Source organism: Piliocolobus tephrosceles, chromosome 4, assembly GCF_002776525.5.
Source record: "Piliocolobus tephrosceles isolate RC106 chromosome 4, ASM277652v3, whole genome shotgun sequence".
NCBI lineage: Eukaryota > Metazoa > Chordata > Mammalia > Primates > Cercopithecidae > Piliocolobus > Piliocolobus tephrosceles.
Genome location: NC_045437.1, coordinates 137,195,952 through 137,219,168, shown reverse-complemented (window position 1 = coordinate 137,219,168; position 23,217 = coordinate 137,195,952). Strand labels below are relative to the sequence as shown.

The window sequence follows — 23,217 nt, the reverse complement described above, 5'->3', positions numbered from 1 at the left end:
GTCCTTGTTTTATTTTTATCATAGAAAATACAAGATAGAAACTGCTTTTCCTGTTCCAAGTATCCAATTCAGCACTGACCCAAATAAGGTGCCAATAAATTGTAGCTAACCATGAACATGTATTGAATGTCAACTGTTGACAAGGCATTGTGCCAAGCACTATACGTGTAGCTTCTCTTTTAATGCTCACAATAGCCCCTGAGGTATTATTATCCCCATTTTATGGAGTGGGAAAAAGAGGTTCAGGGAGCTAAAATACTCTGCTTGAGGTCACATGGCAAATAAGCCTTGGAGCTAGTCTGCAAACTCAAGCACTCTGACTCCAGAGTCCACACTCTAAATATTAGTTGGTTAAAAAGTTAAAAATTTTGAGGGTTACTTTTTGGCAAGCTTGGCTTTGTCAATAGGCTAACATCTGAACCATCTGTATAGTGGTCAAGGAGTCCTTGAGGAATGGTGCCTCACTACAGAAGCCCTAGCAGAAGTCACAAGGCATCCTCCCCACTCTTCCCTGCAGCCTCTCTTAGTTTCTTATGTCAAAGGTCTCACTCCAGTTGGACCCATTCTTTCCAGTTCTGGCTTCCTGTCCGGGGGCTGCCTCCAGTTCCACACTCTAGAGTATGTATGATTGGCAGGTCCTGCTGCCAATTAAAACTCTCACTCAGTTCTCAGCCCCACCCCTCTCCCCAGATTCCCTTGTCTTTTCTCAGAACGATCCTCAGAGGGTCCTTCTAGGGTTTCAACACTACAGTTTTCAGTAAGGAATTGAATTTGCACCTAAAGGAAGCAGGTGCCTGCTATGCAGGGTGGTTTTCATGAAGAGAAGAGCCTACAGACACATGGAGAAGATGGCCAGTCCAAAGAGAATGCAGAAGTTGGACTATGGAGAAGAGGCCAGCAAATGCTAGAATCGTGTCCACTAAGGGTGGAAGTCAGGAAGAGTAAAGGCTAGCCCATTTCTCTGGACCATTGCCCATCCCACCACCCCCTGCTTCCCCTTATCCTGAAAGCTGGAAGTGCATGAGGAGGGGGAGCTGCCATCATGGTCTCCTCACACCTGACAGACATTCTGGAGGCCTGTGTTCAGGCTGTGGCTTTGAATTCTGCCCACTGCTTCCACCTCCCCAACCCCTTGGAGGACATCCAAGTGTTATATGTGTGAACTGGAGCTAGAGTGGCCTACTACCTATGCCTAAGCTCTCTTGGTGGCATTTTGAAGAGGAAGTAGTTCAGGTCTCTGAGACTCTGGCTCTATCCAGTAAGCCCAGGGGTGGAGACCCCCCTTGAAAAGCCTACTTGCCTTAGTCCCTCTATTGCCATTGTCTTTGAAGTCAGGTTGGAAGAAACTTCTCTCTTGCTCTGCGGTTCCTCAGTGAAGAGAATCCTATAGTGGCCGAGAAATAGTGTCTTGACTTCCTGGTCTTCCTTGACTTCCTTGAGGCCTTCATTTTCCAAGACACTCCTCTCAGGCCGAGTCATTCTGTCTCCTCTGGTGAGATCACAACCCCTAGGGACAGGCCAGCTACTGATAGGACTTCCCCTGGGAGAAATGGCTTCAGTGCTTTGAAAGGCTGAAGCCACTTCTCCCAGGGAAGGTGAGTCAGAGGAGGAGGCCCTTGAGATGGCAAAGCAGGAGGTGGTGATCAGCTTTAGAGGGGAACAAGAGGCTCTTTCTGTTGGAGGTTAGGAGCTAGGAACCCACAGGAGGAGAGAGAGCTCCATGGCAGAAGGACCACTTTAGAGTGAAAGAGTCCATGCAGAAAGACACCTGGTGTTCTCAGTCCTTCCCCAACTCAACTCTTCCCCCAAAGCTTTACAGCAGTGGATCACTGTGCCCTGCTTGACCATCACAGACAGACACTCACAGCTCTGCAAGTGCATGGGAGAGATCTCCCAGCTGTGGTCAACGTGCAGGACCAGCTGAGCTACATAGTAGAGAATGTTGAGGCAATGACCTGGGTGTCTGACATCCAGGAAGACCTACGACCCAGGCCATAGATCTTAACTGCCTTTGCTTCTCAAGATGTCTGTCCTGCCAAAAGCTGTGTAGGAACCCAGTGTGCCTGATGCATTTCTATATCAGAGGGAGTATAGAATACTCTAGGGCTGCCTTTCAGACTCTACCTCTGTTTTAGTTTCTCCCTTCTGCCCTTTGTTGGGGCTTCCTGATACGCTAGGAATTTACCTATTCAAGGGCAGCCATATGATGATGACAGGCAGTGATAGAACCCATTCATTTTGGGGAATGCCCACGGGATCCTGTCCCAACTGAGCCACCTAACTGGTGCTGCTGGCAGAGGGTGCAGGCAGTCATGCTGTGTCTTGGTCTGGCTCTGAAGAGTTGGGGCAGGAGAGGTACGTTCTCACATTTAACTTCCAGAGCAAAGTCAGGCACCTGTACCAGATGCCAGTTTGCCCTGCTGAAGTACTTCCTTGCTTATTCCATCCCCCTGGAGTCAAAGGCTGATGCCACATTGCTCTCACCAGCTGTTGTACCTTCTGGTGAGGAAGATTCTAGAGACCCCAACTTCCCCCAATGAAAGAAGTCTTATGCCTTAAATAGTTTACCAATGATTTGAAGTCTCACTCTTGTTTTGAGTTCAGGGAGTATATTTTCTTATATTCAGCTAGAAAATGCCATAAACCAATAGTGGTTAGGTTTTTAGCAACATGTGTTGTAAATATATAGTGGCTAGTTTTCTAGATAATTCTATCCCAGCCAGGTTGACATTACTATAATTGAAATGGTATACTTTTGCTAAAAAATAATAAAAGACAATATTGTAGAATCAGATTTTGTTTACTTCAAAAACCATATCATTTTCAATATGAGACACTATCAATGAAGTTCTTGAGATTATTGCCCTGCCTGAAAGCCTCATCTCAAGAGTTAGAGGTAGAAAGCATTGCCTACTGGGTGATTGCAAGGGTCAGGGAAAGGTGAAGTGGGAAGACTACTGACCCCTCAAAAAGTGAAGGGCATGATGGGATGCAGAAACTGGCAGTGTCACATGGGAGGAAATGACCTGTCTCAAGACCTAGTGCTGCCATTTACTGGTTGTGTGGCCTTAGGTTAGTGCTTTAGTCTCCTGAGTTAGTCTCATCACTGGTTAAATAAAGAAGAGTTAAATAATACTATTTCTACAGGTTTGATAAGGGAATAGCATGACACATAATGCTTCCAGAAGATTTCTGTGGCATATGGAGCTGAGTGGTGAATGGCTTTGGAGGCTAAAAGACCAAGATGTGCCTCACCTGTAAAATGGGAGTAGTCTAATGTGTACTTAGCCTGGTGCCCAGCATATGATGGCAAGTTGTAGCTGCTGCAAGTGACATTATTACATTACCATCCTTGACTTCCCCAGGGAGGCTGATTCCCTTTTGCCATGCCTACACAGTGTTCCATTCTACAAGAACCAAGATGCTATTTCTGCTTGGCTCAGAGAATGGAAATGGGATGGTGGCCGCCTCAGAGCAAGCAGGTATTGAATCAGGTCCTAAAGATGTAAAGCCACCTCACCAGTCATTGGGATAGAGGAAGGGTGGGAATGGGGAATGAGGAGTTCAGGAAGTACGTTATCCAAAGGGTCCACAAAAGATGAAAAGAGTGAGGAAAGCAGGAATGCAAGGTGATGCATAGAGGAGGGGAGAGGTAAGCTTTATTTAGAAGTCTGTGTTAAGGACACTACAAACTCTTGCCTGTGTGTATTCCTACATAAGAGTTATTCACCAGTCAAACTGTCAAGTCTTGTGTAGCCTAATCATTTGGCCTTCCCTGTCTGTTATGCTGAAATATTATGTCAGAAGTCTTTCGTGGAAAACTTACTGCATGAGCTATGGAATGGTGGGCAGATCACATTCTCCAGGGATTCCATCTGCCTCTTCTAAAAGATCTGTTGAACTTAGGCCCCTTCTCTTGTTAAAAGATTTAACTTAGGCCTCTTCTCTTGTGTTTCTGTAAGCTGTAGGTTTTTGTAGCTATTACTCTGACCCCTTTAAATGAGCCTCGCGTCAGGTCTCACTGTGACAGAACACGAACAATACCACTCACACAGCTGAGCCTGGGCTTCAAGTCTCTGATCTGCTGCTACTTGCCTGGGTGGTCCAGGGCAAATGACTTAACCTGAGATCCTACTTCATTTTTAAATTGAAGGTGCTGGACTCCAGGATCTCAAAATGTCTTCCCACTTTGTCATTCTACCTGCTTCTCTTTCATGTAAGAAATGTCCGATTTCTAGCCTTTCTATTTTTCTTCTGCATGATTTTGTCTCCCTTAGAGCAATAAAGGAGAGGCCAGAGGTTAGGCAAGCAGCAAAATTTAATACTAGAAATATGACAGTCAATTAGAATCATTTATATTCCAAGTCTCCTGAAAACTGATTAAAATCTTCCTTTGGCCACGAGGGTGGGTGGAGACTACAAGAAGCACCATAATTACTGTTTGGCCTCTATCAAAGAAGGCTACCGGATGTGGGGAGAGGAACATTGGTTCTTCTTCTCTTTCAAGGCACATTCATTTTTTGAAACACATTCATTTTTTGAGTCTTATGCATGCTTTCTGAATGGCTTCTCAGAGCTCCTTTCTGAGAATAGTGTGACTGAACCACTACAGGGTGGAGTTTTAAACATGAGAACTCTTGGTGCTAGGTCATGTGTCCCCAGGCAAGGCCATTTACCTTTCTGAAAGTATTGTATACATTGCCAAGGGCCTGTGCAGTGCAAATTTACCAAACTGATTTTACCAAATTTACCATGTCCCTTGGGACAATATAGAAAAATGGTTAAGAGAACCAGCCTTGAAAGCCCGGCAGATCTAGGTTGAAATTCCAGCCCTACCTCTAAATAGCTCTGTAAGCTTGAGCAAGTAGCATAACATCCCTAACCCTTTATTCTCCACTTGTAAATGGAATAATAAGTGTTCACACTTCAGAGAGTTGTTGTGAACATCACACAAAATGAGGCAGTTATGTAGCCTGGCACTGTGCCTGACACATATAAGTGCTCCAAAAAAAAATTAGCTCACATTATAGTCATGATTCCTGACCCCTAAGGGGCTGGAAATCAAGTGGAAAGAGTCAAGTTAAATGTCAATTAAAATCAGTAAGTAATACAGATACTCCGAGAGGCCAAAATCAGTATGGGAGGGCCTTGTAGGGAAGATGGGAATTGAATTAGATCTTAAAAAATGAAAATGTGATCAAGAGAAATAAAGGTACTTCAGGGAATAATAAGGACGATCCATTTATCCTTTTAACATGTATTTATTGAGAAGTCACTGTGTGTAGATGCTGTCCTAAGTGCTGGAGTGGATAAGATTCATTCTAGTAATGGATCAAATGATAAACTATGTACCATAAGTAGTGACAAATGCTGCAAAGCGAAAAGCAGGGTAAGAGACATAAAAACCATGGCAGTAGGTGGGCTGGATATAGTAAGAGACTTCCAACCAGATCCTGAAGTGAGAGCAAAAGCAATGCAGATTTCTACAGAAGGTGCTTTCTAGGCAGAAAGATGGGCAAGTGCAATGGTCTTGGGACAAGATGGTGATTAGTGTGTCCAATGGGCAGCAGGCAGGCCAGTGTGATTGCAGCAGAGGATGCCAGGGAGGAGGGGTACAGGATACCAGTGAAAAAGGCAGCCAGCTGCCAGATTTCAGACTTTACTCTAAATATGATATGAAATTCTGGGATATTTTAGAGCCAGAGAGTAAAAATGTCTGACTTTTCTTTTTAAAAATTTCACTCTGGCAGCTATACAGAAAGCAAATTATATTGCTGAGGAGGGGGCACGAAAGGAGTAGAAATAAGGAGTTGATAAAGATTGAGAGATATGGATAGAATGAGTGACCTGGAGTAGAGCGATGGTGGAAAGTGGTTGGGTTCTATATTGTTAAAGTACAGCCCATAGAGTTTGCTGATGGGTTGGAGGTGGAGTTCTTAGCTTAGCTTGACAACCAGGTGAATGAAGGTGTCTTGTAGGGAGATTGGAGGGATGAGGGAAGGAGCAGATTGAGGAGCAGCAGCAGAAGTTTGTATATTCCTCATGGGCACATGTTTTGAGGGTGGGGGAAGTGACATAGGCTTAATAGAAGACTGATACACTGAGCTATAGGAGAAGCTTTCTGAAGTGGATTGGAACCACATGGAAGGACTCTAATGCCAGGATGACTCTGGACTCAAAACAAAAATAATGACATTTCACTCTGTACAGGAATGGCTGGCAGAGTCCTTTCCATGTGTTTGGAGATTCACCAGGTCCTTCACATGAAGCATGTCATTAATGCCCTCTCTAGCCCCACAAGGTATACCCTCTCATTATCCCCACTTCCCAGACGAAGACACCGAGACAAAGGGGTTAAATAGCTCATCCAGAACCACCCATCTGGGGAGGATGGCAGTGAAGGTCTAGCTCTCTTGTCTCCTAGACCAGGGCCAGATGAGCTTCAGGAACTCTCGTGAGAGAGAGAGCTGGTGCCAATACTGCATGGTGGCCGCCCGCCCATGTGAGTGTGGCCCCAGGTGGCCTCTCTGAAGGCATTGCTGATTTAGAGGAATAGTCAGTGCCTCCAATTTCTACCAGTAACAATGGTGCTGCGTAGGCGCTTCCCCGTGGAATAGACCTTTTTTTTTTTTTTTTTTTTTTCAGGCATTGATCCTGCCCCAGGGTGTTTTCCAGAATTTGCACGGCTCCCTAATTACCTACTAATGCTGAGGGCTTATGAAAATGCTGTCATTTGTGTGAGAAGGGGAGGGAAGACTGAAAGAAGAAGAAAAAAAAGCAGATAGAAAATGCTGTTAAACCTGGCAGAACTCCAGGGTGGGTAATTACATTCTTTGGGGTGTGTTCTTGCCACACACACACAGTCTGTGGATAATTTTGGGAGCCTTCTGTATGAATTGTGCTAGAAAACATGAAAAATATTATCATTATTTTTTTTAAACATCTTTAAAAATAAGGCCTTCCTAAAGCCACAGAAGCACCTTCTCTCAGATTGCGTTTTTGCCAGTTGTTTAGCTGTCAGCAATCTGTTCTCAGATCATAAATTTGATGGTCCCCCCCTTGCATTGCTTTACAATAGAAACCTAAAATGTTAAAGCCAGAAGAAACCTTGGTGAAACACCCATATTTTGCAGATGGAGACACTAGTCCAAGAAGGGAAGGAACTTGCCAATACCACTGTCACAGGTAATAGGAGGTAGAGGAGAGAAAGGGCCTCCCCAGACATGACACCTGTCCTTTCTCTTCTTTACCCCAGCGCCTGCTGTCAAATGGAGTTACAGAGTGTCAGAACCAGAAGGTTCTGTAGCCATCACCACACCTAATCTTGTCATTTAATAGATGAGGAAACAGCCTTGTAGAGGAAATTGACTTGGCCCCTAGATTGACACTGGGCATGAGAAGTAGTTGGACTCTTGTCTCCGGGCTTCCGCTGGTACTCTGCGGCCTGTCAGTCAGATCAAGCTCAGAGGCAATAGTCTTACCCTACCCCTTTTTTCCCCAAGCTTGCAATCAGGTACACCTAATATATATATGTATTTTTCCATATTTCAGGGATGTCACTATATTCCATATTCCATATATATATGGAATACATATATATTCCATAGTTCCACTTTTCCTTGAAAAAAGAATGCTAGGATCTAGCCACCCTAGGCCTACAATTCCTCATGGTAATAATCTGCTGCTATTGAGTCCCTGTGGCCACCTTTAACAGGGAGCAGTCTCTCTAGTTCTGTTTGTCTTCCCCGTTCTCCCCAACTTGGCTCACTTCATTCATTTCCCTGCCTGGCTCAAGGAAGCATTTGCATTTGTAATCTCTGTCCAACACCATTCTCCTTGATTTGCAGTGTCAAAACAAAGCCAAAATAAGTAAATCTTAGACTGTTTTGGCTGCATGGTAAAAGGACTTAAAGTATGCCAAAAATATGAGCTGGGATGGGTCATAATTAATTTGAGGAGTAGGTGCCATGCTGTCTCTAGAGCACAATTTGAGCAGCATTTAGAGGGCTTTTCCAATGGGATGTCAGCCGCCTGGAGTTCCTCCATTAGATACTTAACCACTGGACTTTAATGAGCACCCATCTTCAGATACCCCACTTTAAAGTGTGAAAAGTCTTAAAAGATGATCAACTTAATTTTTCTTCAGTGTAATATAAGGGAGGGAGGCTGCAGGGTCCTGGGGCCTAGTCCCTGGCATAGCAATCACTAGTCCCCTTAAGGAAGGTTTGTTAGCCTCAATGCTATTTATATTTGGAACCAGATAATTCTTTTTTGTGGGGTGGATGCTCTGTGAATTGTAGGATGTTTAGTGACATCACTGGCCTTCACCCATGAGATTCCAGGGGTACACTTCCATAGTTGTGAGAACCAAAAACATCTCTGGACATTTTTGCCAAATATCCCCTGGGGGAGGAAATTGCTGCCAGTTGAGAACCACTGTCTTAAGCTAATCATCTAGCCACTCTTAAAACTGATACTGGGAATGGCAAATAGGATTGGGGACCCTAAGGAGAGACAGCATGATGAGCTAATAAAGGATGATGTCAAATAAGTTATTTAGGGAAACGAAGCTGTTTGGTAGGTACTTCTAACCTTTGAGGATGAGGAAATGAGAAAATCACCTTCTACCAGTGGTCAATCTTTTCTTTCTCATGCACATGCCTGCTATTGGAACTAGCATACTAAAAATGCCCCATGGTTCACCATGTGCTCCCAGGAATTCAGTGGGTTCCAAATCCTGATGCTGACCTCTTCTAAGTTCCATGTTTCCCAGTATACTCTTCCCAGTTATGCACTGCCCACTCCAGGCTTACAGAACACATGGTGTTCTTTCCTGCCTCCAGCCCTTGCTGGGGCTCTTTCCTTGGTTTGCATGTCCTTCCCAGTCCTCAGTTACTGCCTATAATTTCCTCATCCTTCACAGCTCAGCTCTTTTGAAGCCTGGCTGGATCCCCACAGACAGACACACTGGTTGCATCCTTCTTTGTTCCCCCACTGTTGTGTTTACATCTTTTAGAGCACTAGTCATGATCTTTCTGGATGACAGTTGTCCGGGTTCGTCTGTCTTTTTCTTCTGCCTCATTCACCTGCCTTGACGCAGAGACTGTGTCTGATTCCTCTTCATATCACCCAGCACCTAGCACCCTGTGAGATACAGAATAGGTTCCCCACCAACATTTGAATTGAAGAAAATGATAAAGAAACATGGCATAAACAGTTGAACCTAATGTAGTTTGACCTAGATGCCTACACTTGAAATATGTAAGTTCTGAATTTAATCAGTGAACAGCTATGTATTTAATAGACTGAGGGGAGCTATTGACCATACTTGAGCAGGGCAGTGATGTAGACCTCTGTTTTAGGAAGATCTGCTTGATTACATGAGTTATAATGACCATGGAAAATTCATCTTTTTAACTCCATTGAAAGTCCCCTCCCTAAAAAGTATGCAAAACAATTCTTACCTAATACAGGGGGGAGGGGGCCTTGAGGTTTCGCTTGTGAAGGGCCTAAAGAACTTCCTCTAAAAGGTGACTGCAAGGTGTAAAGCCTTTAGTGACAGCCTATATTTAAGGCACAAAGCTTAAGGAACCTAAAAGATCCCCAGGTACTATTCAAAATAGTAAGATACAAAAAATGCAAATGGAGAAATTAAAAGATGGAATCATTAAATCACAGACTCTTAATGTTGGCCAAGACCTTAGAAGTGATCTTTCCTGATTCTGTTCTCTCATCTTCCTTTGCTGATGCTGATTCTACCGTTAGAAGGTTCCCACCCAGTGCTTGCTGCTATTAGAGCCTAAGAATTAAGAGCTGGGGCCTGATGGTGGTGGTTACTGTGTTTAAATGCCCAATCTATTTAATTAGCAGTGAAAACTTGGGGTGAACTTTTAGACCTCTGTTTCTTTATCTATAAAATGGGCATGAGGCTACCTACACAGGTATTGTACAAATAAATGATGCAGATGCATTGCTTAGCATCTTACCTAGCACATTCAAAATAGTGAATAAACATTAGCCTTAAAAATTATTTTAGCTAATTAATTAATATATCTGAAAGTGCATAGGAAATTACAAAGCATTTGACCTACAGGTTGTTCCTATTTTGGGGCTTCATTGTATGTGGTCAGATATTTTTTACAAATTCCAGTCCTTGTAGCTGTCACTCAAGTCCACATGATATACAGTCTTGGTGAGGGAAGTGAAGAGTCTCTGGATAAAATGGCCTATTCATATGGCAAAGCAAAATGGAGACCAAAGTCTATTATTTCTCTTTCTTACAAAAGACAAGGTTGACTTTCCTTTTCCCGGATCATCTCCTGTTGGACAGGAGACCTGGCCAGGGCGGTAAGTCAACTGGTAATGGCCATAGCACTCAAGTTTGTAGGCTGTACTATACATCTTAGTAGGTCTGTGTCTTTATGACTTAATCCTAGAAGCCTTATCTTTTTCATCTGTAAAACAGGGCTCATGGCCACTTAGCAGGATTGGAGTGAAGATAGATGGATAAAAAACTGTAAAGTTCCTTCAAAAACTGTATTCTGTGGCTGCTAGTGGCTGCTGCTTTGCATTTAACACTGTTCTCTCGAACACAGTTGATCTCTCTACAGGTTATTTCAGCAGAAACCCTGGTCCAGGAGAGTCTGTGAAGTTCCAGCTTACACCAGACACGACCAGCATCCAGAGAGAACTGAAAGAATCCTCTCACTAGAATCCCTGCAAAATGACTCATGTAATTGCTCTGTGTAAGTATCCTTAGTCTTTATTGTACACCCACACGATTCTGATGCTATAGACTCCTGTGGAATGCAGGGAAAGGGAGAAAGGGGCCCATTTTAAATGCCTAGGATTGAAAAGAGACCACCATTTCACTTGTAAAGGTAGACAGGGACTGTCAAATATCTGGTCAAAATACCTGCCAGTCACTCCAGATCCTCCCTTGTTTGTCTATCTGTCATTCCTTCCATTAGGAGAGAGAAAGCCTTTTTTTTCCCCTTTAAATTTCCTAGGAGGGATTTCTAGGGTCTTTCCCTCAGGAATTAGTTGTAGGAATAATTGGGCCAGTGGAGTGCAGGAGATATATCCAGCGCAGCCGGTGGACTCCTAGAAAAAGTGACCTAGATCAAGCAGCTGGTGGATTGAGGACTATTGTGGGGACCCCCTGCCACCTACTGACTTACAGCTGAGCCCACATTCCCAGCAGCTTCAGCCTGGGGGCTGGGAGAGGGGGCAGAGAGAGCTCAGAAAGGCGGGGGAGGGTAAAGAGGACTGCGAGGTTGCCCCTTCCAGGACCAAGCGCCACGTGTCACCTCCCCGCCCCCCCAACCTTTCTTCACACACAGAAAGGAGGATAAGGTGAGGACGGAAGGCAGGGGGAATAAGTAGGAAGGTTGGCTGTGGAACTCCAAGCTGGCTCGGTGGGTATTAGCATAGAGCTTACTGCCTGTGTGAGTGTGAGGGGGAGAGCGAGAGAGAGCAAGGGAGGGAGAGAGAGGCAGGCTGCGAGGGGAGAGGAGAAGGAGAGGGGGAGCCAGCGCTCCAGCTAGCATGAGGACGGGCTTCTCTTCCCGTGCTCAGTTAATCTGGCTGTCAGTTGGTGTTAACGCTGCAGTTTAAGTGCTCCGATTCCAAGGGAAACAGACAAACCTCACTGAAGGAAGGAAGGAAGCAAGCAAGGAAGGAACAGCGGGAGGAAAAGAACAGGCAGAACAGCGAGAAGAATAAAGGGAAAGGGGGGAGAAACACCAAATCTATGATTGGACCTGGGCTTCTTTTTCGCCAATGCAAAAAGGAATATGCAGCACATTTTTGCCTTCTTCTGCACCGGTTTCCTAGGCGCGGTAGTAGGTGCCAATTTCCCCAACAATATCCAGATCGGTGAGTGAGGGGGCAGCCTGGGGAGGGACTTTCTGGGTCTGGCCAGGGATTTTCTGGGGCGTAGGGGTTGTGTACCCCCTCCCCGATACTGACTGTTGTGCTTGGCTCCCTAAAGCTGTGCTGCAGTAACAGAAGGGAGACTTGGGCTGCCAGCCAGAGGAGGGGGCTTCTCCTGATCGGATGAGGGCAGAGGGGAAGTGTTCGCACACATACACACATCCCACTCGCACTCCAGGCAAGAGCATGTGAAATGGAGGAACTATCGCTTTGGAGGAAAAAAAATCAGGCTGAAAGGGGTGGTGGGTGTTTAAGGAGTTAACTGTATTGCTTGGTAGATGGTGCTTGATTCCATTTTTAATGTAAGTATGTATGGTGTGTGTGTTTTCACGTGTGTGATTATATATTACATATGCACATGTATATGTAATTGAAGGAGGCAGTGCTTTCTCTGCTAGGAGACAGAAAAGAGACCCTCTAGAAGAAGGAGTGAGGGGTGCTGGGTATATTGCAGCCACTGAAATAATGCCAGAAGGCCCCCACTCCAAGGCGGGTAGGCTCTCTCTCCTGCTCTGGACTCCTCCAGCTGCCTTCCCTTTGCTGTCTGCCATGCTGCGCTGGTGGGCTCCACTCCCCCGATCCTGGAACTTCCTAGCCTGCCTTTTCTCCGTTCCTTCCTTGCCCCCTCCTCTTAGATTTCCTGTCCACAGAGGTCTACCTTTTACACACGCAAGCACACACACGTACGTACACATGCTCCTTTCTCCTCCTGTTGGCTGTCCGTTATCCTTGTTACTGGGCTCCATCCTCTCAACTTAGAGGCAGGTTGCAACATGCTGCATGCTTTTCTTGTTCCCCATTTCCCCCTAGTTGTTGCACTTCTGAAAGGCCCTGCCACCCTCCCTGTATTTCTGAGGGAACTGACAGATATTGCTACTCCTGATAATCATGAGGGAAAGCAAAACAAACAGGAGCAATAACGCCAACCACAAAGCGTGTCCACAAGGGCTTGGGGCTTCCGTGTGACCAGGATTTCAGTGTCGTTTGTGTCCCGGAATGAAGCAAGCTGCTGTGTTTGGAAGCATCTTTGTTGGTTTGGTTTCTAGTCTCTCTTCCCTGGTAGGGAGATAGCTCCACTAGGGAAAGTTCGCATTGCTGGGAGTTTGTGCTCTTTTGTGAGTGTGTGTTTGAGGGGGGACGTGGTGCAATTGATATTTTGTCAGGCATATGTGTGCTGCAGTACCCATCTCTTTCGGCCTTTCCAACTAGCTGGCGACTTGGAGTGGTCATGGAGTAACTTGCTTTGTTTCCTGACACCTGTTAAGCTACATCCTGAAGTGTGTATGTATCTGTGTGCTAGTGCCTTACACACAAAACTTCCTGCCTTCACGGGAGACACTTCCCTTGTAGCCCAGCCTGTAGCCTTCTACTCCCCAACCTCCCACCCCTTCTCTTTCATTCATTGCAGAGGAGGAGAAAGGGGACAGGGAAGTGTTTGGGGTGTGGTCATCTGGGGGAAGGGGGAGCATCAGAATCAATACTTTTTTTGTTGTTTTTATTCTTTAAAATGGGGGCACATGTACATGTGGAAATCACTGGCTCTTACATGTGGCATTGTTTACATTTGTGCTTATATACTACCTATCCTTTGTGGATTGGATGTGTTTGTCTAGTGTATTTGTGTATATAGCAACTGGTATAAATGCATGAGAATGTTTTGTGTATGTGCTGTTTTCTCATGTATCTCTGCAGATTTTTAAAATTATATTTAGCCCTACCTTGGTTGTTTAACTGATAAAGCCATTGCTACTGTTTTCAAAAACAGAGATTGAAGCATTAAATTGTAGAACAGAATGCTGAAAATATCACCGCCATCAGGTAGTACTTGATTCTATTCGTGTGATCTGTAACAAAAGGCTTGCAACCCATTTATTGGTTCTTAAAAACAAACACATACCCACTCTACAAGAAGTTAGAAGTGCATTGTGTTTGGACTGTGATTACTGTCAGATCTGAGATAAACTTCTATGTAAACATCATTATAGTTCAGTCTCTAGAAATGGCTGATTTTAATTCACAGAAATGTAATTGATTTACATGTTGACAGTAAATACAAAGGTAAGCCATGAACTCTTGTTTCTCGGAACAGGCACCCTATCAGGCACCTTTGCTATACCTTTTACTAGAATAGAACGCTTGTATCCTCTTGAGATTCCTAAGATCCCACATCTTTGAAGCACAAGGTTCCACCATGCAAACACACAATGGTAATCCCTTATGTAACAAGTCATTCCTAGGTAACTGGGATCATGAGTGGTGAAAGAAGAAGCAAAACATTGTTTGCAGAAAAACAAGTGTTTTTAGAGAAAATGAATAATAACCTTAGGGGCAATAGAATAGTTAGATTGCATGCAAGTCTTGCTAGGCCAAAGACTAGGAAGTGTCCAAGCAAATAGTTACAGTAGTGGAGAATCCCACAGGGTCCCAGAGCTAGATTTCAATCACCTTGCAGCATTGATTAGTACCTACTTCCCATAAGGCTCTCTGGTAAGAGATGGGGTTGATATAAGACAAATTAGACATGACAAGAGGGTGAGGGGGCTTATGTGTATGTTTATATAAGAGAATAGCAGTTCTTAGGTGGTTTGCACAAGGGAGGAATAAGAGAAATGGCACAAGTCTCCTGTTTTCTCTGACTTTAGCTGAGTTGAGGGGTATACAATCAAATGTCTGAGCAAAGTAATAGATATTAGAGGCCCTTGTCACAAAAAAGCTCATCTGTAGGAGCTTAAGTGTCAGCGTCCAGTTAAGTCTATTTGAACTCTCATCTGTACCACTCAAGGCTACAGCTAGTGAGTTTGGCATGGGGAGAAGAAAAGGACTCATCTGGGGTGAGTCGTGAGGAACTAAAACCTATCTCTAGCCCATATACCATGTTGCATTTTCTTTTCTCCTAGGGGGATTATTTCCAAACCAGCAGTCACAGGAACATGCTGCTTTTAGATTTGCTTTGTCGCAACTCACAGAGCCCCCGAAGCTGCTCCCCCAGATTGATATTGTGAACATCAGCGACAGCTTTGAGATGACCTATAGATGTAAGTAATTGTTTCTATTTCTGAGATGTCTTTCTGCGCTAGACCAATGAAAGGAGGGCCTGTGGGTAGCTGGTGGTGTTGCAAAAATGACTTCAGTTGCCATTCGTCTTCATAAGAGAAAGCCCTCCAAGAAAAATGTCTAGAGGCTTCTGAGTGATTCCAGCAGTTGGCATTTTAGCCCCTGTAATACTTCATGGAATGGATTTGCTTTTTCACTGTCAGCTAACTTTAAATGCCAGCATGATGGGTGCCTGGGTTGACTGAATCTTCCCTACCTTGCAGAGGTTTTCTGGTCCAGCTGAGAGAGTTTTGCACATACGAAACTTCTGAGAGACATAGAATTAAGGGTCCTGAGTTTGTGAAAATGTGATTTAAAATGCTTAAGGCATTTCCTATCCACAAGTTAAATGGACAGAATGTAGCTTGATAAGAAAAAATAGTTGAGAAGTTGTATACATCTGGTCCTTCATTTTCGGAAGTGACCAATAATTATTAAAACTTGGCACCTTGGTCATTTTTAAAATGGCTTGAGGAGATTGGTTGTTTAAGACACAGTTTGTAGGATGGTCATTGAGCATCAAACAGAACAAAGGTGGCCTCAAGAAGCAGAAGGGATAGATAAATCTCTGACATCTGAATTGAATGCATTGTAAAATGTGGGCAACAAACACCATTCTGAGTTTTCCTGGCAACTAGGAATGAAAAGGAAGCCTGTGCTCACATGATTGGCATTTTATGACAGATGAAAGCATAAAAATTAATCAGGAAATACATTTTCCCTTCAGGGATTAAGCTCAAGTAGAAATTTATGGCAGGGAAGTGTGAGCTGAATTCACAAGAACAATTTGAGACCCCAAACTGGAATGAATTGGCACTATAGTCTTGCTGTGTCACTGTTGACTTGGTGACTTCTGCTGAGCTGTGTATGATGGAAGGCATGGACCACATTTCCTTTGTGTCTTTCTCATAGTCCCACTGTTGAGCTCCGAATGTGATTCGAATAGGCTATGCTTTGAATTTGAATTGTTGTTGATACAAATTCCAAGAACTATAATTATAGCAGATTTCATTTATTGAGAACTTACTGTGCATCAGAACCATGATAAATACTTTATAGTCATTTATAGTCACATTCATTACCATGTATTAAGCATTGACTACAGCCCATGTAATGCACTAATTGCTTTTCATGTGTTAGCTCATTTAATCCTCACAGGAGCTTTGCAGAGTACTAGACATTATCTTCCTTTTATAGATGAGAAAACTGAGGCTACAACAGGTTATATAACTTGCCCGAGGTTACTCAGGAAGCAAATGGTGGTTTTGAGACCCGAAGGCCCATGTTCCTGGATACTGGGACAGATACACTGATTCCTATGGTAACCTAATCAACTAGTGGGATTACCCAAGAAATGAAAGGGAATTTTCAGGGTCTTGTAAGGCAGAGGTCTAATAAAGCACCTAAGGAGAAAAACTTGCAGTGTTTCAAACTGTAGCTGTGATTTGCACAGGACTGGTCCATTGAATAAATAAAATAGCAATTCTTCATTTTGGTGATGCTGAGGTTGAAAATCTTGTCTACTGCGTTACTCACTACCCTTAAAAAAAGAGCTGAAGTTTAAATGCTGAATTGTAGTTTTATAAACCCATCTTTCTGGGAATCTAGAATAATACTGAGTAGCTATTTTGCTATCAGATAACCTTTCTTTTTTTTAAATATGGCTTTGATTAGGGTCTTTGGAAGGGGCATTTGGGTGTGGGCATCAGTGTATCTGTAAACGTTTGCATGCATATACATGTGCTAATTTATTTCCTGGAGCAGGGCTCCATAGCTTTTGTCATACTTTACAGCTTTTGCATTACTTGCTTAGAGAATCAAGAATAAATAGCTGGTGTGTGTATTCACACATGCTGCTGAGAAATGTCTACAGCAGGTCTTGGTTGAAAGAGATGTGAACTGCTCTCCTAGTGTCAAGATGTTGACTGGTACAGCAAGGTAATAAAAGACAAAAGTAGGAGAAAAGGTTCTAAGGCAAAAGGTGGTGCTTCTGTCTTTTTATCTCAGCAACCTAAGACTTGCTCTCTAATAGGGTTAATGACTGTTTATTAGGGAGGCAGAAATATGATACAGACAATGTTGTTCATTTTCGCCAATGAACCTGGAGTGGATGAATCTGAGTTCTTGAACTTGATGCTGCCATCCATATACTAGTGTACAGGTTTCCATTAATTCCTGTCTTGTTTGTTTAGTTAATTCTTTAAATGTTTCTTCAAAAGTATAAACTGAAAAAGATATTGGAAATACAGATGATAAAATGCTCCCTTGCTTTCAGGTAGCTTACAGTCTAGTGGGAAACATTGTTATGGGGATTATCTGAGAAGCAATAATCTTATTTTGTGCTTAGACTTTGTGTTTCTTTTCTTTAGCTCCCAGATCCCAAAGTGGGTACTGGGCAATTTAGGTGGAGATGGTAGACTGGCTGGAGGAACCTCTCTTAAGTTTCATGTGAGGCTAAGAACACTTCAGGGCTATGTTCACTGTGGCCCACTGGTTTGGGAAAACTTTACATCTGTCCCAGTTTGAATTAAGTAGAAAATGTCAGTGGGAGCACAGCGGTTTTAGAAAGAATACACTCATTAGTAATACATGGAAAATAAGAAAAGCATCTTATTCAGACTTAATTTTCTGTGCTGTGGTTTTTTTCAAATCTGAATTAGTAGTTGCCGTAAATTAACTGCCCCATCAGTCTTAGATCTAGAAAATGACCTAATATTATATGTTTTTTTCATAATTTTTGCTGTCATTTCATTTTTTCCTTTGCATTTTGCTATTCATTATCCCTCCACCAGAGGGTGGAGAAGGGAAGGGAGAGGAAGTGTAATGGGAACTGTTCATGCTAGACATGTTAGCAGCCAGGGGACTGAAAATGAGAAGAGGTGGTTGTATGGTAGGGAAGGTAGGGAAGATAGAAGAGGACTATGGCTACTGCTACTGGCCAAGGTGAGAGTTTGGTGCCTTCTTTGTGTTCAATCTGTCTTGCTTCCCTTGTCTGCCATTATTAAAGAGTACAGCCATTGAATCAGCAACCCAACGCCTTGGGATCTCCTCTAAGCACTCTTCCAAGCTTTCAGGGATAGGGTTTGGGGAGATTGTGCATAGAGAAGATATTTACTGATCAGCTACCCAGATTATCTTGGTGCCTTTGTGGTAAGTGTAAATAAAGGAATAAATGAAATGCTGATTGAGATTATTACCATTAGAGGGCTGAGTAGCATAGTTGCAGCTTAATTCTTACCTTTTAATTTATTCATCTATTTATTCACTCATTTGTTCAGCAAATACATACTGAATTCCTACTTCATGCCAAACACTGGGACAGATGCTAGGAATATAAGGGCCAGGAAAGAAGGCACAGCCTCTTTCCTTGTAGAGCTAACAGTTTAGCCCAGAGGTTCACAAACTTTAGTGGAAGTAAAATTCACTCAGGGAACTTGTTTAAAGCAAGACTCATGATGAACTTTCTACTTCCTGAATCAGGATATTCAAGAGTAGGCCCTGGAGAAATTCTACAGCAGTTATTATGGGATCATACTTTAAGAAACTCTTTAATCTAAAAAGTCTTCCATCTCTTTAGTAAGCATTTTTGAGCCCTCAACCAAACCTAGGCATGATATAAAGTGCTACAAATGCAGACAACAGTAAGTTGCATTCCCTGCCCTGGAGTACTTTATCCATAGTAAGACTTTTTTTGTCCTGAACAGAGAAAATTAAAATGTAATGTTGCAAGTGCTATAGCAGCAATTTGTATGGAGTATTAAAGATGCCTTGAAGAGTGGAGTTGGTCTCTAGGAGGTGGTGATTTAATTGAGCCTCAAGGATACATAGGGTTATCTATCTGCAGAAGGGGTCACTAAATATAGCCATCCACAAGCCAGTTCCAGCACAGAGACTGAGTTCTGGGCCCACACACTGTGTACAAACCATGGAATTTCACATTAAAACTTGGACATCTTGTCTTGACTAATATTTTAAAATATTAAAGTATCGGGCAACACTAGGGCCCAGGTCTATGTAGCCTCAATTTGCTGAGATGTAACAGAGTAAATCTCATCTAAATGGCCTCTTTCCCAACCAGCCCATTTTTCTCATTTTCTTTATCTGCTGGCTCTGGCAAGCATTGAGTTTGCAAGCCCTGATTGATAGCACTGCAATGTTGTCTGTTTTGTGTCTTTATAGGTTAGCTTCACCACCAGAATATAAACTGCTGCCAGAAAGACCACGTATATCTATAGTTTAGTGTTGAGAACACTTGGAAATGCCCCTAATACACATGAATAAATGTCTATAGAAGTCAGGGAATTACAAAGCGTAAAAATGTTCAGAGCCTCAATGACAATAGGTGAAATGTAGCAACCCTAACTACAGTGGGATGCCCTCTGTTACGGACCTACTGGGGAAGCCCAGGGTCTTCCCAACAAGACATTAGGCACTGGCAACAGACAGATGGCCTTAGCTCTTGCCTAAGAATGGCTCATCAACTTCCGAGTTGCAACACAGATTCGTTTTTCTTGACTACACAATGCTTTTTCATATTTGACATATAAATCCAGATTTCTGGCATCTTTAAAAAAAAACTTAGGGCATTAAGCAACCCTGGGCCTACATTCCTGCTCAACTTCTATTGTCTAGAGCTGAGAAGTGCTGCCCTTTTTAAATACATAAACGCTCAAGTTAACCAAAGTTTCCCTTACTTCCTGTCTAATTGCTAGAATAACCAAATTATGTTGTTTGGGCAGGCCTGTAAGTAGGCCAATCTGCTCACACCTGATTTATATCGTCAGCATTCATCATTTTATTATTTTGTTCTAGTAATATCTATTATTTACCCTGTCAAAAAAAATAATAAAAGACACCAAAGATGTATAACTCCTACTCTCAAAAAATTAGTCTGTATACAGTAATGAAGAGAATGGTGGCTGATGGTGGGATAAACAAGGATTATTTTGAAGACCTACTATGTGCCAAATACTTTGCATATGTTGTCTTAAGTTTTGTAACAATCTTGAAAGGTTATTATCCCCATTTTGTTGATGATGGCACTGAGACTGAGAGAGGTTGTGTCTTTATACTATGCAAAAAATAAAAACCTAAGCTAGTATTTAAAGCCAGTTTGTGGGGCTCCAAAACTCAATGAGCTTTCTCCCTTTAAAGATCTATGAATATGGCCGGGCGCAGTGGCCCATGCTTGTAATCCCAGCACTTTGGGAGGCCAAGGCGGGCAGATCATGAGATCAGGAGATCGAGACCTTCCTGGCTAGTACAGTGAAACCCTGTCTCTACTGAAAATACAAAAACTTAGCCAGGCGTGGTGGCACACATCTGTAGTCCCAGCTGCTTGGGAAGCTGAGGCAGGAGAATTGCTTGAACTCAGGAGGCAGAGGTTGCAGTGAGCCGAGATCGCACCACTGCACTCCAGCCCGGCAACAGAATGAGACTCTGTCTCAAAAAAAGAAAAAAAAAAAAATTCTATGAATATATGGACAGAGAAAAGTACCATAGCAGTGAAATTGCCCAACAGTAGAAGTGTCACAGTGGAATTTATGATTCAAGCTTAAGAGCTAAGTCTTCCAAGGCAGAAGATATGACTGTGGATGATGAAAACTTCTTGGGGAAGGTGGAACTTTAGCAGGCATTAAAGGGTGGAGCAGATTTTGGTTGTGGAGTGGGAGGAGGGTATTTTGAGTGGGTAAAGTCACAATATTCCTCCTCGCCTCCCCTCAACCACTGCTGCATATGCTTGTTACCATGTGGTGGAGAGTTGGGAGTTTGCCTCCTGCACCACACTATGTTCTCAGCTCCATGGCAGATGTCTACAGTTCTCTGGTTAATGTTACAGTCTGATGTTGGCTCCTCCATCTTCACCCGTGTCCTTACATTAAGGCACACAAGTGTTGACATTTGTCTATGATTGACTCTTGGCTCTTATTATAATATTGATAATCGGCAGCTCTTATGGAAAGAAAAAATCCTTGTAAACATTTCTTTCCCTGACTAGTGTGAAGATCCTGCTGGGATGAGTGAGCTTACTGCTCTCCTCTCAGCCACTCAGGATAAAGAGATCATATAGCACATTTGGAAAACTGGTAAGATTCATGAATTTGTTCATTCATTCATCCAAAACCCTTTTATTATCACCTTCTATGGGGATATGCACTGTCACTGCCCCATTCCATACCTTTGCAGACAGCATTAGTTGATTACAGATTTTTTTCCCACTGAATCTAAACATGGCCTCAAATTGGTGACAGCTGATGCAAGAGATAAAATCTATTTTTCATTACAAGGCATTGCACTAGAAATTGAGAAAAATAAAATGCTTTAGGCATTGATTTTCCTCTTAAGGAGCTCAGGTTCTTATAAAGGAAATAGGCATAAACCAAATCTGCCTCTCTTTCTCTCTCTCTCTCTCTCTCTTTCTGTCTGTCTCTGTCTCCCTCTTACATACACACACACACACACATACACACACATTCAGAAGAAGGAAGGAAAACCTTTAGTTGGAGGGATTTAGGTTTCATAAAGCAAGGACATTTGAGTTGAATTTGGAAAGATAGGTACGATGTAGATGGGAAAATATATATATATTTGCACACACACACACATACACACACACACACCCCTGCCTATAATGGCAGGTTTGATGTAGTAAATAGTACACTGAGTTGAGATTTGAAGATATGGATTCAAATGCTGGACTACCTTCTTGAATCATTTAGGTGTAACCTTGGAGAAACATCCCCTCCCCCAAGCTTATTTAAAAAATGAAGTTCATGGTCTCTGAGAGTCCTTCTGGGGCTGCATTTCTATGCTGGCAGCATATGGAAAACACCAGGGATATATGATTAATTGAAGTTCTCTACCTTTGGCTAGCGAGAGGGTCCCTAAACAAGCTAAGAGTCTAAAAGCTCTAGACTTCCCTTCCAACAAGTTGCACATCCAGGGCACATTCTGTATGCAAATGCTGAAGCATTAAGCCTACTTTGGGGCCTCAGATGAATTCATTCAATATTTAACAAATATTTATGGAGTGCTTACTATTGTGAACAAACTGGAAAGCAGCCCTGTGCTCATGCAGCTCACCAGCTAATAAAGGAGGCTGCCATTAGATGGCACAAGAATGAGTGTCTCATTACAGGTTGTAATAAACAATCTGAAGGAAAGGGCCATGATTCCATGAAAACATATACAAAGGAACCAGCTCTGTGCAGGAGGATGAACAGGTGCTTGAGCTGAGGACTGAAGGCTTTGGTGATGCAGTGATGGGAACAAGAGGAGTGTTTGAGAAGCTTCCTGGGCAGAGGCCTGGCGAGGCCTTGTAGACTCTGTTATGGATTTTGATCTTTAGCTCTAACACTAAAGAGCCCATGGAAGAGTTTTAAGCAGAGAAGTGCCATGTTTAGGTTTCTGTTTTCTCATCAAAAATCAGATTCTTGATAGTACTTTGCCAAATTCACGTTTCCTGAAGATGTATGGCTTGTGTTTCAATGACCTTGTTTCTTTACTCCCATCTCCAGTTTGGGATGGAGTCTGGCAGATGGGCATGAGGATGGGGACAGAGGCCAGGGGAAAGGGAAGCTGATGACTTGCTTTAAGGGTGCATTGTCATTGTATGTGGCTCTGTGTGTGTCCATGGGCATTCCTGGAGATTGGAGGCTGATCCAGTGCAGTGCCTGGAGAACTGGTGAGGCTGTGTGGAGGCAGGGGTTCATTCAGAGTCCTCATTTATTTTAACAAGGAAGACATACATAGCACTGAAGCTCAGCCTCTGTTCCAACCACACAACTCAGTGGTGTTCAAATTCATACTGCCATTTCCTTCACTTGCACTTACAAACTGCTCCTTCCATACTGCTCTGTTGAAATTCTGTCCTTCTGGTCAGCTCTAGCTCTTTTTTTACCTTCTCTATTAAGCCTTTTTTCTCTTTCATATTCACATGGTCTTCTGCCCCTCAGCCCTTTTTACCATCTCCCTAGCAATGGTCACGCTTATCCCCAGATTTTACTCAGCTGAACACTTGTCTTACCTGCCCAACTGGACTAAGCAATGTGAGGTCAATGACCTTGTTTACTTTAGCTTCCCATCACAGTCACCACCACAGAATAGTGTTCAGTGATGCTAGATGCATGAATGAATGAATGGCAGTGACAAGACTAAGCCTGAATCATTGCTGCTTAGAGTAATGCTTTT

General features: G+C 43.1%; 1 protein-coding gene across 1 annotated transcript in view; it reads left to right on the top strand.

Moving 5' to 3' along the window:
* The first annotated feature begins 10,529 nt into the window (after window positions 1–10,529).
* Window positions 10,530–23,217, top strand: part of GRIA1 (glutamate ionotropic receptor AMPA type subunit 1) — a 332,303-nt gene continuing 319,615 nt past the window's right edge. The window contains exons 1-2 of the mRNA XM_023227071.2: window positions 10,530–10,745; window positions 14,832–14,969. Of these exons, the coding sequence (XP_023082839.1) occupies window positions 10,724–10,745; window positions 14,832–14,969 (160 nt within the window). The 5' untranslated portion in view covers window positions 10,530–10,723. The remainder of the gene's footprint in view (window positions 10,746–14,831; window positions 14,970–23,217) is intronic.